Here is a 13,495-nt window from a genome sequence, read left to right as displayed (position 1 = left end):
AGAACACTGAAGAGGAAATAACCAAATCAATACCATTCACAGTAGCCCCCAAGAAGATAAAATACTTAGGAATAAATCTTACCAAGGACATAAAAGACCTATACAAAGAAAACTACAAAGCTCTACTACAAGAAATTCAAAAGGACATACTTAAGTGGAAAAACATACCTTGCTCGTGGATAGGAAGACTTAACATAGTAAAAATGTCTATTCTACCAAAAGCCATCTATACATATAACACACTTCGGATCCAAATTCCAATGTCATATTTTAAGGGGATAGAGAAACAAATCACCAATTTCATATGGAAGGGAAAGAAGCCTCGGATAAGCAAAGCATTACTGAAAAAGAAGAAGAAAGTGGGAGGCCTCACTCTACCTGATTTCAGAACCTATTATACAGCCACAGCAGTCAAAACAGCCTGGTACTGGTACAACAACAGACACATAGACCAGTGGAACAGAATTGAGAACCCAGATATAAATCCATCCACGTATGAGCAGCTGATATTTGACAAAGGCCCAGTGTCAGTTAATTGGGGAAAAGATAGTCTTTTTAACAAATGGTGCTGGCATAACTGGATATCCATTTGTAAAAGAATGAAACAGGACCCATACCTCACACCAGGCACAAAAACTAACTCCAAGTGGATCAGAGACCTATACATAAAGACTAAAACGATAAAGATCATGGAAGAAAAGATAGGGACAACCCTAGGAGCCCTAATACAAGGCATAAACAGAATACAAAACATTACCAAAAATGATGAAGAGAAACCCGATAACTGGGAGCTCCTAAAAATCAAACACCTATGCTCATCTAAAGACTTCACCAAAAGAGTAAAAAGACCACCTACAGACTGGGAAAGAATTTTCAGCTATGACATCTTAGACCAGCGCCTGATCTCTAAAATCTACATGATTCTGTCAAAACTCAACCACAAAAAGACAAACAACCCAATCAAGAAGTGGGCAAAGGATATGAACACACATTTCACTAAAGAAGATATTCAGGCAGCCAACAGATACATGAGAAAATGCTCCCGATCATTAGCCATTAGAGAAATGCAAATTAAAACTACGATGAGATTCCATCTCACACCAATAAGGCTGGCATTAATCCAAAAAACACAAAACAATAAATGTTGGAGAGGCTGCGGAGAGATCGGAACTCTTATACACTGCTGGTGGGAATGTAAAATGGTACAACCACTTTGGAAATCTATCTGGCGTTATCTTAATCAGTTAGAAATAGAAATACCATACAACCCAGAAATCCCACTCCTCGGAATATACCCTAGAGATACAAGAGCCTTCACACAAACAGATATATGCACACCCATGTTTATTGCAGCTCTGTTTACAATAGCAAAAAGCTGGAAGCAACCAAGGTGTCCATCAACGGATGAATGGCTAAATAAATTGTGGTATATTCACACAATGGAATACTACGCATCGATAAAGAACAGTGACGAATCTGTGAAACATTTCATAACGTGGAGGAACCTGGAAGGCATTATGCTGAGTGAAATTAGTCAGATGCAAAAGGACAAATATTGTATAAGACCACTATTATAAGATCTTGAGAAATAGTAAAAACTGAGAAGAACACATACTTTTGTGGTTACCAAGGGGGGAGGGAGGGAGGGAGGGAGGGAGAGGGTTTTTTATTGATTAATCAGTAGATAAGAACTGCTTTGCGTGAAGGGAAAGACAACACTCAATACATGGAAGGTCAGCTCAATTGGACTGGACCAAAAGCAAAGAAGTTTCCGGGATAAAATGAATGCTTCAAAGGTCAGCGGAGCAGGGGCGGGGGTCTGGGGAACATGGTTTGAGGGGACTTCTAAGTCAATTGGCAAAATAATTCTATTATGAAAACATTCTGCATCCCACTTTGAAGTGTGGCATCTGGGGTCTTAAATGCTAACAAGCGGCTATCTAAGATGCATCAATTGGTCTCAACCCACCTGGAGCAAAGGAAAATGAAGAACACCAAGGTCACACGACAACTAAGAGCCCAAGAGACAGAAAGGGCCACATGAACCAGAGACCTACATCATCCTGAGACCAGAAGAACTAGTTGGTGCCTGGCCATAATTGATGACTGCCCTGACAGGGAGCGCAACAGAGAACTCCTGAGGGAACAGGAGATCAGTGGGATGCAGACCCCAAGTTCTCATAAAAAGACCATAGTTAATGGTCTGACTGAGACTAGAGGAATCCCGGCGGCCATGGTCCCCAGACCTGTTGGCACAGGACAGGAACCATCCCCGAAGACAACTCATCAGACATGAAACGGACTGGTCAGCTGGGGGGAGAGAGATGCTGATGAAGAGTGAGCTAATTATATCAGGTGGACACTTGAGATTGTGTTGGCAACTCTTGTCTGGAGGGGGGATGGGAGGATAGAGAGAGAGGGAAGCTGGCAAAATTCTCACGAAAGGAGAGACTGAAAGGGCTGACTCAATAGGGGGAGAGCAAGTGGGAGTACGGAGTAAGATGTATGTAAACTTATATGTGACAGACTGATTGGATTTGTAAACGTTCACTTGAAGCTTAATAAAAGTTAATAAGAAAAAAAGAAGAAGATGGAAGGGCTACACAGAGCCACTGTAGGCCAAAAAGATTTAGTCAATGTTAAACTATTTCAGAGGGTAGCATATGATCAAGAACCATTGATTTGGAAGGAAATTCAAGTTGCATTGAAGACCTTGGCAAAAAATAAGACTCCAGGAATTTACCTGATGTTTCAAATGGATGCAACGCTGGAAGCACTTAGTCATTTACATCATGAAATTTGGAAGACAGCTAACCAGCCAACCAACTGGAAGGGATTCATTTTTGCGCCCGTTCCAAAGAAAGGCAATCAAACAGAATGCAGAAAATACTGACCAATATGATTAGTATCACATGCTAGCAAAATTTTGCTGAAGATAATTAAAAAATGATCACAGCCATACATTGACAGGGAAGTGCCTGGGGTTCCATTCAGAATCAGAAGAGGATGTAGGGTGAGGTATATCATTGTCGATGTCAGATGGATCTCGCTGAAAGCAGATGTGATGGTAAATTTTATGTGCTTGACTAGGCTGTGATTCCCAGTTGTTTGGCCAAACACTAGACTAGTTACTGTTAAATAATGTAATCTAATATTACGTGGTGTAATAACTTCCCATAATTTAATCTAATGTCATCAACCGATCAGTTGAAAAGTGAGCCTCCTTAGGATGACTATACAGACCAAAAGTACATACTGTGGCAGAAATTTCTCTCCACTCCGAACTCTTTCTGTCTTCTGACCTGCAGGTTTTGGGATGCAATCCTGCAGAAGTGTCCAGCTTGCTGCCTGACCTAAGGATTTTGGATTTGCCAGTTTTGCATAATCCCGTGAGCCAGCAGGAATCTCCAGCCTGCTGCCTGACGTACAAATTTTGGACTTGCCAAAGCTATAAACTTTATGGAAGCGAACTGCCACATCTTTCTCCCGTGGAGTGTCTAATGGGTTCAAATTGCTGACCTTACAGTTAGCAGCCGAGGGCTTAAACACTGTGCCACCAGGGCTCATTTGGACTTGTTAGGCCCCCACAATCCCGTGAGCCAGAGGAGTCTCCAGCCTGTTGCTTGATTTATGAATTTTGGACTTGCCAGGCCCCCACAATAGTGTGATCCTATCCCTTGAAGTAAATCTCTTTATATATGTATATATACACATTTCTCACTAGTTGTTTCTCGAAAGAACCCTAAAACAGCAGAGAATACCAAAAAGATGTTTACCTGTGTTTTATAGACTATGCAAATGCATTGGGCTGTGTGGATCATAACAAATTATGAATAACATTATGAAGAACGGGAATTCCAGAACACTTAATTTTGCTCATGTGAAACCTGTGTGTGCATCAAGAGGCAGTTATTTGAACAGAAAACAGGGATACTGCATTTTCCAAATTGAAAACAGGTGTGCAGCAGGATTGTATCTTTCACCTTACTTATTCAACATATATGCTAAACAAATCCAAGAACTGGACCGTGTACAGAGGAACATGGCATTAGAATTGGAAGACTTATTAACAACCTGTGATGTTCAGATGAAGACAACCTGAAGCACTTAAAATTGAGTGCATGTAAAACAGATGAAATCTGAATAAGCTCTGAGCATTGAGTTACCGCAAATTGGGGGTTCAAGCTGCCTGCCGCAAAGCTAATACTGAGACAGGAGGAGGTAAGCAGTAAGAAGGCTTTATTGACTACGAGTATTCAAGAGACAGAGGGGGTTAAATTTCTCCCAAATTCTGTCTGCCCTAAAGGGTTGATGGGAGGGTTTTATACGTGAAAGATCAGGGTTACCTAATGTTTTGAGCACGTAGTCCACAGATGGTCTTACACATCACAAAACAACTACAAAAACTCTTTATTAAACTAAAGATAAACATGTCAGGCACCTGGGCTCTAATCAGTATATTTATAACAGGCTGAAAAACTCTCATTAAGAATCTCTCGGCTAGTGGAGCTGTTTTGCCAAGTCCACTGTGGCTGAGATAACCCAGTACCCAGGGAGCAAGAAAGAAAGCCTTCCTGTCAGTTTTCAGGCTGAAGGCCATTTCTCAAGAGAACAAAGAAAGAAGAGAGACCAAGGCCATATGAGCTGAGATAGCTCCGCACCCCTTTGGAAGAGACCGGTGTAGTTGGTGCAATTAAAAAATGTTTAGAGATTACTTAGAGCATCATTATGGCGTTAGTCATGTCAAGCTCTCAATTACCTATTTTGCATAGGGGAAAACATGTTCTAAGGTATCAGAGTGTTTGTTACGTTTAAGAGTGGAACAGGCTGCTCAGCTATTTTTTGAACAGAGCCTGCACCATTTTTCAAGGACTAGAGATTAATCACAGCTTATACAGCTATACCAAAACAAATGAGAAAACATATTCTCCCTAATATTAAAACACTAAAGAAAATGCATTTTCGCTACTTCAATTGTACCATTGTCAGTTTCCTGGTTTTCTCATTGCGCTATAGTTATTTATGTAAGGTGTTACCACTGGGTAAACTGCGTGAAAAGTACAGGGGACCTCTCTGTACTACTTTTTCAACTTCCAGTGAATCTATAATTTTCTCAAAATAAAAAGTAAGAAAAATGATCTTTATTTGCCAAGAACACTAAAACACTTCTTAAAGAACAGTTTCTGGGAAATGTTGGTTTTTCATAATATTGTAAAATACATAAGAGTGAATTGTTTTGGTTTGGAATTAATTGTTTTATTTTTCTCACTAGAATCAAACTTTTCAATAGTTGTCAGTCTTAAAGAAAAGCAATAAGTTGGGGATAAACAAGAATTACTTCTAGTAAACATTTGAATTAAGTATGTATTTGGAATTGAGGAGACCAAACTTCCCTCTTTTGGAAGTAATTATTTTTTAAGGTCTATTTACCAATATCCTCTCCAATTGAAAACATCATGTATTAAATAACACATGGAAAGTAACAACAACAATAGTTAAATTACTCAGCTATTATTACCGAACAGGCATCATTTTAAGTTATTTATGCCATGAACACACTTAAGCCTCAGAACAACACTTTGCTGTAGGTTTTCTTATATTCTCATTTTACTGATGAGGACAAAGAGTCACAGAGTTGTCTCATAGGTACTAATGTAGTGACAGGTTACACAGACTTTCTGCTATAGTTGTGTTTATAAACATTTTTATGTAGCATATATTTTTTTAATTTTTTCAATTAAAAAACTATTATCGTGATTCCTGCCTTTAACATTAGTTTGATGGACTATTTGCTCGTCTGCTCTATTTTGCTCACAAGACAGAACATAGAAAAATTAATACTATTTTGAAAACTTGTAATTTCTTTGGGCTAAAATAACAAAAAAATTCCCTGCACTTTAGACAAAGAGTAGGAAAATTAGAATTTGAAATCTAAAGGGGCTTCAACCTTGGGGCTGAAATTTAAGTTACCACTGTTCATCAAAACGTTTATTTTTTATGCCTCATAACCAAAACCCACTGCTGTGGAGTCCATTCCATAGCAAGCCATAGGGTTTCCAAGGCTATAAATCTCTACAGAAGCTGACTGCCACATCTTTCTCCCGTGAAGCCACCAGTGGTTTAGTTCCCCGACAATTTGCAGTCAATCGCTTTAACCATTGCGCCACCAGGGCGCCTTAAACAAGTGTACAGTAACAAAAATATCTGGCGTTTGAAGACCTCATCTTTGACGTCATTTTTATAACCGGAGTGACTTGACACCACCCCCAGAGCAACACCCTAGTACTTAAGAAAACTGGAAGTTGTGTGCCATCCACTAAAGATACAAAAGTAGCACGGCCAACTCCCAAGCTTGGCTCCTAGGCCCAGCGCGTGCAGGCTGGCTGGAGCAAGGGCTTCCGGGCGGCAGCTAGAGATTGTCGTGAGGTCTTCTGGGAGGCAGCTCGAGGCGCCTATGAGGAGACGTCTTGGCGGCGTTTGGAGGCTGGCAAGAACCCTTCCTGGCTGGCGCAAGGACTTCTGGGAGGCTGCACGTGGCAGCGGAGGCGGCTCCCACAGCCGCAGGGCCCTTTAGATACATTGCTGGGTTCAGTCTCGTCCCGCGCAATGGCGTCTCGGTATGACCGGGCCATCACTGTCTTTTCCCCAGATGGACACCTTTTTCAAGTGGAATATGCTCAGGAAGCGGTGAAGAAAGGATCCACGGCGGTGAGTGAGTCACGTCCCGACTGCCCTCCTTTGCCTCGCGTCAGGCCTCCGCTTTGCCGTGTTTCCTCAGCCCACCTCGCCGGCGCGGGGAGTCAGGAAATTTTCACTCTACCTGTGAAAAATTGAGTCAGCTCTTTTGTTGTGGGGAGGTGCGGTTTCTGAGTTTTGGGTTGAAAGTGGCAGAATAAACGTCAGTAGATTTAATTACACACTAAAGGGTCGGCAGTTCGAATCCACCAGGCGCTCCTTGGAAACTCTATGGGGTAGTTCTACTCTGTCTTATGGGGTCGCTATGAGTCGGAATCGACTCGACAGCACTGGGTCTGGGTAGATTTAATTGGTTTCTGTTGTGCAGCTGCCTTTGTTGAATGATGGCTACGGTGGCAAAAATCTGTGTGTATGTTGTGGCCTTGACTCTAGGTGAGGTATTGATCCTTTATGTGATGCTGAGGAGAGAAAAGATTTCTTTCAGCCTGTTACAGCCTACCTGACTATAAATGTTCATTTCTTCAGGAAGTCACCAAACCAGAAAAACCAAAAGCGTTGCCCTCGAGTGGATTCTAACTCACAGCGACCCTATAGGACAGAGTAGAACTGCACCACAGGGTTTCCAAGGAGCAGCTGGTGGATTTGAACTGCCAACCTTTTGGTTAGTAGTCGGGCTCTTAACCACTACGCCACCATGAAAAAGTCACCCCAGGTAACAGTTACTTCAAGTTGGAAGCTATTGTGTAGTAATAACTATGATATATATTTAAAGTTGGACCTGTCTGCCCCTGATACAAGGAGTCCTGGTTGCGCAATGGTTAAGCACTCAGAGGTTCAACCCACCAGCGGCTCCATGGGAGAAAAGACCTCGCAGTCTACACCGGTAAAGATTACAGACTAGGAAACCTTATAGGGCATTTCAGCTCTGTCCTATGGGGCCACTCTGAGTCAGAATCGAATCGATAGCACACAATAGCCCCTGAAATGTGAACTAAACCAATTAAGATTAAATCCTTGTTTACTAGGAAACGGTTAAAAAAACTCTAATCCAGTTACCAAACTCTTATACCTATTAAAAATAATTGTCCTAAAATTTGCATCCAAATATTTGGCAGCCTTTTAGCGGCTTGGAGCCTTGCCTTTTTTGTGTGTTGGTTTTTAAATAATACTGGGAGTTCCTTGAGAGATTATCCCCTACCTTTAAGTTAGGTATTCATATTTCTGAAAAAGTTTTTAATACTCATGGTAGCAGTAATACTGCTGCCAAATTTTAACTGCATTCAGTAATCCTAGTTATTCATGAAAATTAAAAAGGACAAAAGTGCCCTAGTGACCAAAGATCTATTTCCCCACATCTTCCAAGTCCTAGTTTATGAATTCAAAAGATATGATTTTTTTTTTTTAATCTCACAAATACCGTGAACGTGTTTGCTGTATATTTTGGAAATTGAGACGTTAGCTATTAGAATAAACACTGCATTTCTAATCTACCAGTGTCTGTTATTTTCACTCAACCTTTCATGCAACTAAGTTAGGGAAGGAAATAATTCACTTTTATTATGTATCTATCAAATGTAAAGTGGTGAAAAAAATAACACTAGAAAGAATCTTAACATTTTTTAAAGTATTTTTCTACTTAATTGGACCCACTAGTTTTGCTTCTGTTTTATAAGTAGTTTTTTAAGAATTTTAAATTTAAGAAAAGCCTCATGTAGCTGAAACCAAAAGGGTACCATTTTGATAAAAACAAAAAGGTATATAATCCCCAGCATGGCATGTAGCATATGGTTAGAAAATAATGCCCAAGTTTTAGAGCCTAAGATAAAGGGAGTAATGGGAGAAGACTGGGGTGTAATAAGAAACCACATTGGCTCATTTAAAATGTTTTAAGAATGCTATAGAAGTGATTGATAGTTCCTTTGTAATGAGCTGTAAAAGGGTAAGGATATAAAAATACCTATAGTGGGCATTTCTAAAGATACATTGAAAGGATGAGACAGTTTTGTCTCAGGATTCTGAAATTATAATTTGCATCTTTGTATGAAGTTACTCATTGTGTTTCCTTGTGGGTGTTATGATCTTTTATATAGTGTAAAGTTTATAATGGCACTTGTATATTAAAAATATGTCAGAAAATATTCTGTCTATAAATGACAGTTGAAATGAGTTATAAATAAGCCACAATTGACTGGTTTTGACCAGCATGTGATATTATTTACTAATATAAAAGTTGTATGGGTCACAATTAGAGGACTTGGATTCTGCTTCCATCTTGATGGTTATCTGACAGCATGAAGTGAGGCAAGAGACCTGTTTTCCTTTTTGCTTTAGTTCCCTTTTCTATAAATGAAAAATATGTTTAAATAACATTTTGGAGAGGTAATAACCTTTCTTCTTTGGGGAAGAAAAAATGAATCTTTCACAATAATCCTATGAAAAAGTTAAGATTTATTATCATTCCTTCATTTCTGTCCTTTCCCTGACCTCAAAGTGTTATTAGCTCTGTATTTCCTACCTTACCAAATCTCAGTTCCACTGTCTAGCCATCAAAGCCTTCCATAATCCTTATCCACCCTCCTTAATTAAGGGGGGGAGCGTCAAGATTTTATGAACATTCCACACTGATACATGCTTTTGCCCTTGTAGCTGGGGAGAAGATAAAACATCTTTCTGCCTCTCTACCTCTTACTTATCCGTTAAGGATCTCTGCACGTTTCTCCTCCTCCACGAAGCCATTTTTGATCCACTCCAGTCATCATGGATCTTTTTTTCTTCTGAATTTATAATCTGTACCATAATTATTTTTTTTTCCCACCATAGAGTAGTGTACTATTTACTCTTGTATTTACTGTATGTATTTACTATTTGACTTTGTATTCTCTTCAATTTCAGGTATATTTAATAGTCTTTTCATACCAAGTGGATAGTAAGATCTTTGAAGATATGGATGGTGTAATTCCTTTTTGTATTTCTGTCATCCATGCACAGTGGAGGGAGTAGGAATTAACCATTTAAGTAATACATATTTTGTACCATGCATTTTATTTACATTTTCTAATTTCAAGGGCAGTATTTAATCCTCTTTCTGTAAATGTGGAAACTATGATTCAGAAACTTTCATGAATTGCTGAAGGTATCCACCTACAAAGTGATAGAGCCCATGTTCACACTTAAAATTTTCTTTCAGAGCCTCTGCTCTTTGCATTGTACCATGCAAGTTGTTCAATAAATATCTGTGTATTAGTTATTTATTGTTATGCTGTGGAAACCCAGATGTGTATGAAACCCAGATGCGTATCACTTAAGGCAATTAACTTCTCTAAGTTTCAGTTTCTTTAATAGTAAAATACGCATTTGCCACATAAGATTGATGTTCAAGTTCAATTAGGTGAATAATACATGTTAAACATCTTCTGTAGTTCTGGTTCACAGAAAAAGAAAAAAAGAGTACTTAGTAAATAGTAGCATTCATTATTTACTATTCATTTGTTTTCTCTATTTCTTTCAATTTTGTCTAATATTCTTTTGTTTATCATTTCCAGACATTTTTGTTGAATGCTTACTTATGCCAGTTGTGGTTTCATTTGGCATAAGTTTCTTTATAAATAGGGTATACCCAACCCCTGTCCTCAGAGAGGTTATAATTGTCAGGAAACTTAGATGATTAAGTAAATAGTCCTGATAAAAAATATTTTAATAAGAAAAGTATGGTGGAAGAGGAAAGAGTGCAGAATATTCTAGGTAAAGGAAAAAGCGTTTGGGAAGACCAAGTAGCAAAAGACAGTTATATTCTACGTTCTATAAATTTTTTTTTTTTTTAATGAAATGGAAGGCATTCAGGATTGCCAAAGCAATGGTAAAATAGGAAAAGAGGAAGCTAGAAACAGGGACCAGATCACAGAATGCTTTTAAACCATATCAGTGAGAATATACTTGATCCTAGGGAAATAAGAAGCCTTGAAGGGTTTTGATGTGGTTGTTATCTAGATTGGAGCCTTGGTGACACAGTGGTTAAAGAGCTCAGCTGCTAACCAAAAGGTCAGCAGTTCAAATCCACCAGCTGCTCCTTGGAAACCCTATGGGGCAGTTCTACCCTGTCCTGTAGGGTTGCTGTGAGTAGGAATTGACTCGATGGCAACGGGTTTGGTTGGGTTTTTTCGGTATTATCTAGATTACTGCTCTTCTGTTCTTTTAGTAACAGACTTTGTCTTGGCAGCTTATGGTCCCCAAATCCTGTCCACCAAATTGCCCAATACATGGGAGAGCTTTTTCAAAATTTTATCTCCTTAACTTCTATGCAACTTGTCCATTCTATGAGAAATTCACATGGAGTCCTTGATCTTTCATTATGTTCAAATTGTTCTATATTTAGCTAGTACTTGAAGTGTGTTGTGTAAGACTTGGATAGTGTTGTAGTTTCAGCATTGGTGGTATAGTCTTTGTAATTTCTACCTATTTATCTTCTTTGCTTTTTTTGGGACGGACTTTCAGTAAGCTTGTGCCTGTACAGCTTTTTTCCTAGAAGTCTACTTTTCTCACTTTTATTGCATGTTTAAAGAAAAGGTTTTTCCCTTAATTCGTGTGTTAGAATAACTTGATTTTAATGTTAAAATTGACAGCTAATTATGTTTTTTAATGACAGGTCGGAATTCGAGGTACCAATATAGTTGTGCTCGGAGTAGAAAAGAAATCTGTTGCCAAGCTTCAAGATGAAAGGACTGTGAGGAAAATTTGTGCCCTTGATGACCACGTCTGCATGGCTTTTGCAGGTACTTAAGGACCTACGGTAAAGATGCAGAGTAATTTAGTGTCTTATTAGGGCAGCATAGTTGGCCCCACTACCTATAGCTGTTGGGCTATATATACACAACATATGGAGTAGTATACCGTTTCTTATTAAAAAGAAACAGTATGCCCTATCTTTTAAGGAAAATCACAGTTCTGTGTACGTTGCACGTGCAGGTTGCCTTAAGAGCTGTCTCCAGATTCCAGGTAACCACCAGAGTACTGGGATGCGAATTCCACCCAGTGGTACCAACCACTCCATGGGTGTGAAGTCCATTTATCCTGATCAAGTTGTACACACGAGACACTAACATGGTGTTGGCAAAAGTGAAAGCCATTTTAATTACAGGCAGCAGACAGTGTACAACAGCAATAGTCCCATCATGAGCAGCCCTCCCTGGCTCAAAAGCTATCTGGCTGGAATAGAAAACTTCCATGGGTGCCCCCTCTCTTTGCACCATGGGCAAAGGACCCTGAGAATCTTCCCCTACTCGGTTTTATGTTCCAGTGGTCGTATATTTCACTGCAGAGTGCAACGCAAGTTTTCTCGCCTGATCACCTGAAGAGGGGGTAGTTAGACATAGGGGCACCAGCCTGGAATTGTTAGCCCTGAATTGTATCTCTTTAACCCTGCTGCTTTTTTAGACAAAAGATTAGACTTCAGAGGGGGAGGTGCAATGGCTTCAAAACATGAAGCCCAAAGCTGCTGGGGGAGGAGGGCAGGAAGTAGTTCTAGTCATTTGGATCTTCTGAAGGACTGCTTCCTTTTGCTGTAAACCGTGCGTGCGTGCGTGCGTGCGTACGTGTACAGAGAGAGTGAGTTAGTTTGTGAGTGGTGCAAACGGTTAAGTGCTCGACTAACTGAAAGGTTGGCTATTTGAACCCATCTGGAGATGCCTTGGAAGACAGGTCTGGCCATCTGCTTCCGATAGGTTACAGCCTTAAAACCCTATGGAGCAGTTCTACTCTGCACATATGGGGTTGTCATGAGTCAGAGTCAACTGAAAGGCAACTAACTACAACATACATATAGATACACATAGATACGTACCACCAGCTTCTGTTGAATCCACTTCGGCTCATGGTGGCCCCATGTATGTGCAAGTAGAACTGTGCTCCATGAGGTTTATGTTGACTGATTTTTAAGATGTAGATCACCAGGCCTTTCTTCCAAGGCACCTCTGGATAGACTGGAACCTCCAGCCTTTTGGTTAGCAGCCAAATGCATTAACTGTTTATACCAAGGAGTCCCTGGGTGGCACAAATGCTTAAGCACTTGACAAGGTAAAAAGATGGCAGTTTGAACCCACCCAGAGACGCCTCAGAAGGCAGGCCTGGTGATCTGCTTCTGAAAGGTCACAGCCTTGAAAACCCCGTAGAGCAGTCCTACTCTGTACACGTGGGGTCTCCATAAGACAGAATCAACTTAATGGCAACTCACAACAATTACATATATATCATTACCTTACTTACAGCATTGGGTAGTTGCTTTCTTTTTAAACTTCTTTATTTTAAAATAATTCTGGATTTACAGGAAGTTGAAGAAAAAATATGGGGAGGTCCCTATACCCTTCACCCAGTTGTTCACAATGGTAACATCTTCTAAACCAGGAAGCTGGTGCAATCCACAGAGCTTATTCAGTTTTTACCAGTATTACGTTACTCATTTGTGTGTGTCTTTGTGTGAGGCGTATGTAGTTTTATTATAATTTATCAAATGTGTTGATTCATGTAGCCGTCACCACAATCGAGACACAGAGCTGTTCCATCACCACAAGACTACCTTATGCCGTTTCTTTGTAGTCACACCCACATCTCTATAATTTTGTCGTTCGAGGATGTTACCTGAATGGAATCATGCAGTATGTAACCTTTTCAGATTGACTTTCACTTAAGCTTCATCCAAGTCCCTGTATATGTCAATAGTCTATTCCTTCTTATTGCTGAGTAGTGTTCTATGATAGGAATGTACCACAGTTTGTTAGCAGTGTCTGTTGAAGGACATTTGGGTTGT

At 39.8% G+C, this 13,495-nt stretch overlaps 1 protein-coding gene across 3 annotated transcripts in view; it reads left to right on the top strand.

Annotated features, from left to right (window-relative positions):
- The first annotated feature begins 6,606 nt into the window (after positions 1–6,606).
- The window catches only part of PSMA8 (proteasome 20S subunit alpha 8), a 42,433-nt gene continuing 35,544 nt past the window's right edge, over positions 6,607–13,495 (top strand). For 2 of the 3 annotated variants that reach the window (XM_003406348.4, XM_003406349.3), the window contains exons 1-2: positions 6,607–6,708; positions 11,339–11,465. In XM_003406348.4, the coding sequence (XP_003406396.1) occupies positions 6,607–6,708; positions 11,339–11,465 (229 nt within the window). The remainder of the gene's footprint in view (positions 6,709–11,338; positions 11,466–13,495) is intronic. The other variant, XM_003406350.3, reaches the window with a different exon arrangement.

Source organism: Loxodonta africana, chromosome 11 (genome assembly GCF_030014295.1).
Source record: "Loxodonta africana isolate mLoxAfr1 chromosome 11, mLoxAfr1.hap2, whole genome shotgun sequence".
Lineage (NCBI taxonomy): Eukaryota > Metazoa > Chordata > Mammalia > Proboscidea > Elephantidae > Loxodonta > Loxodonta africana.
The sequence above is the reverse complement of the archived record's forward strand: the minus strand, read 5'-3'. Positions and strand labels throughout refer to the sequence as shown.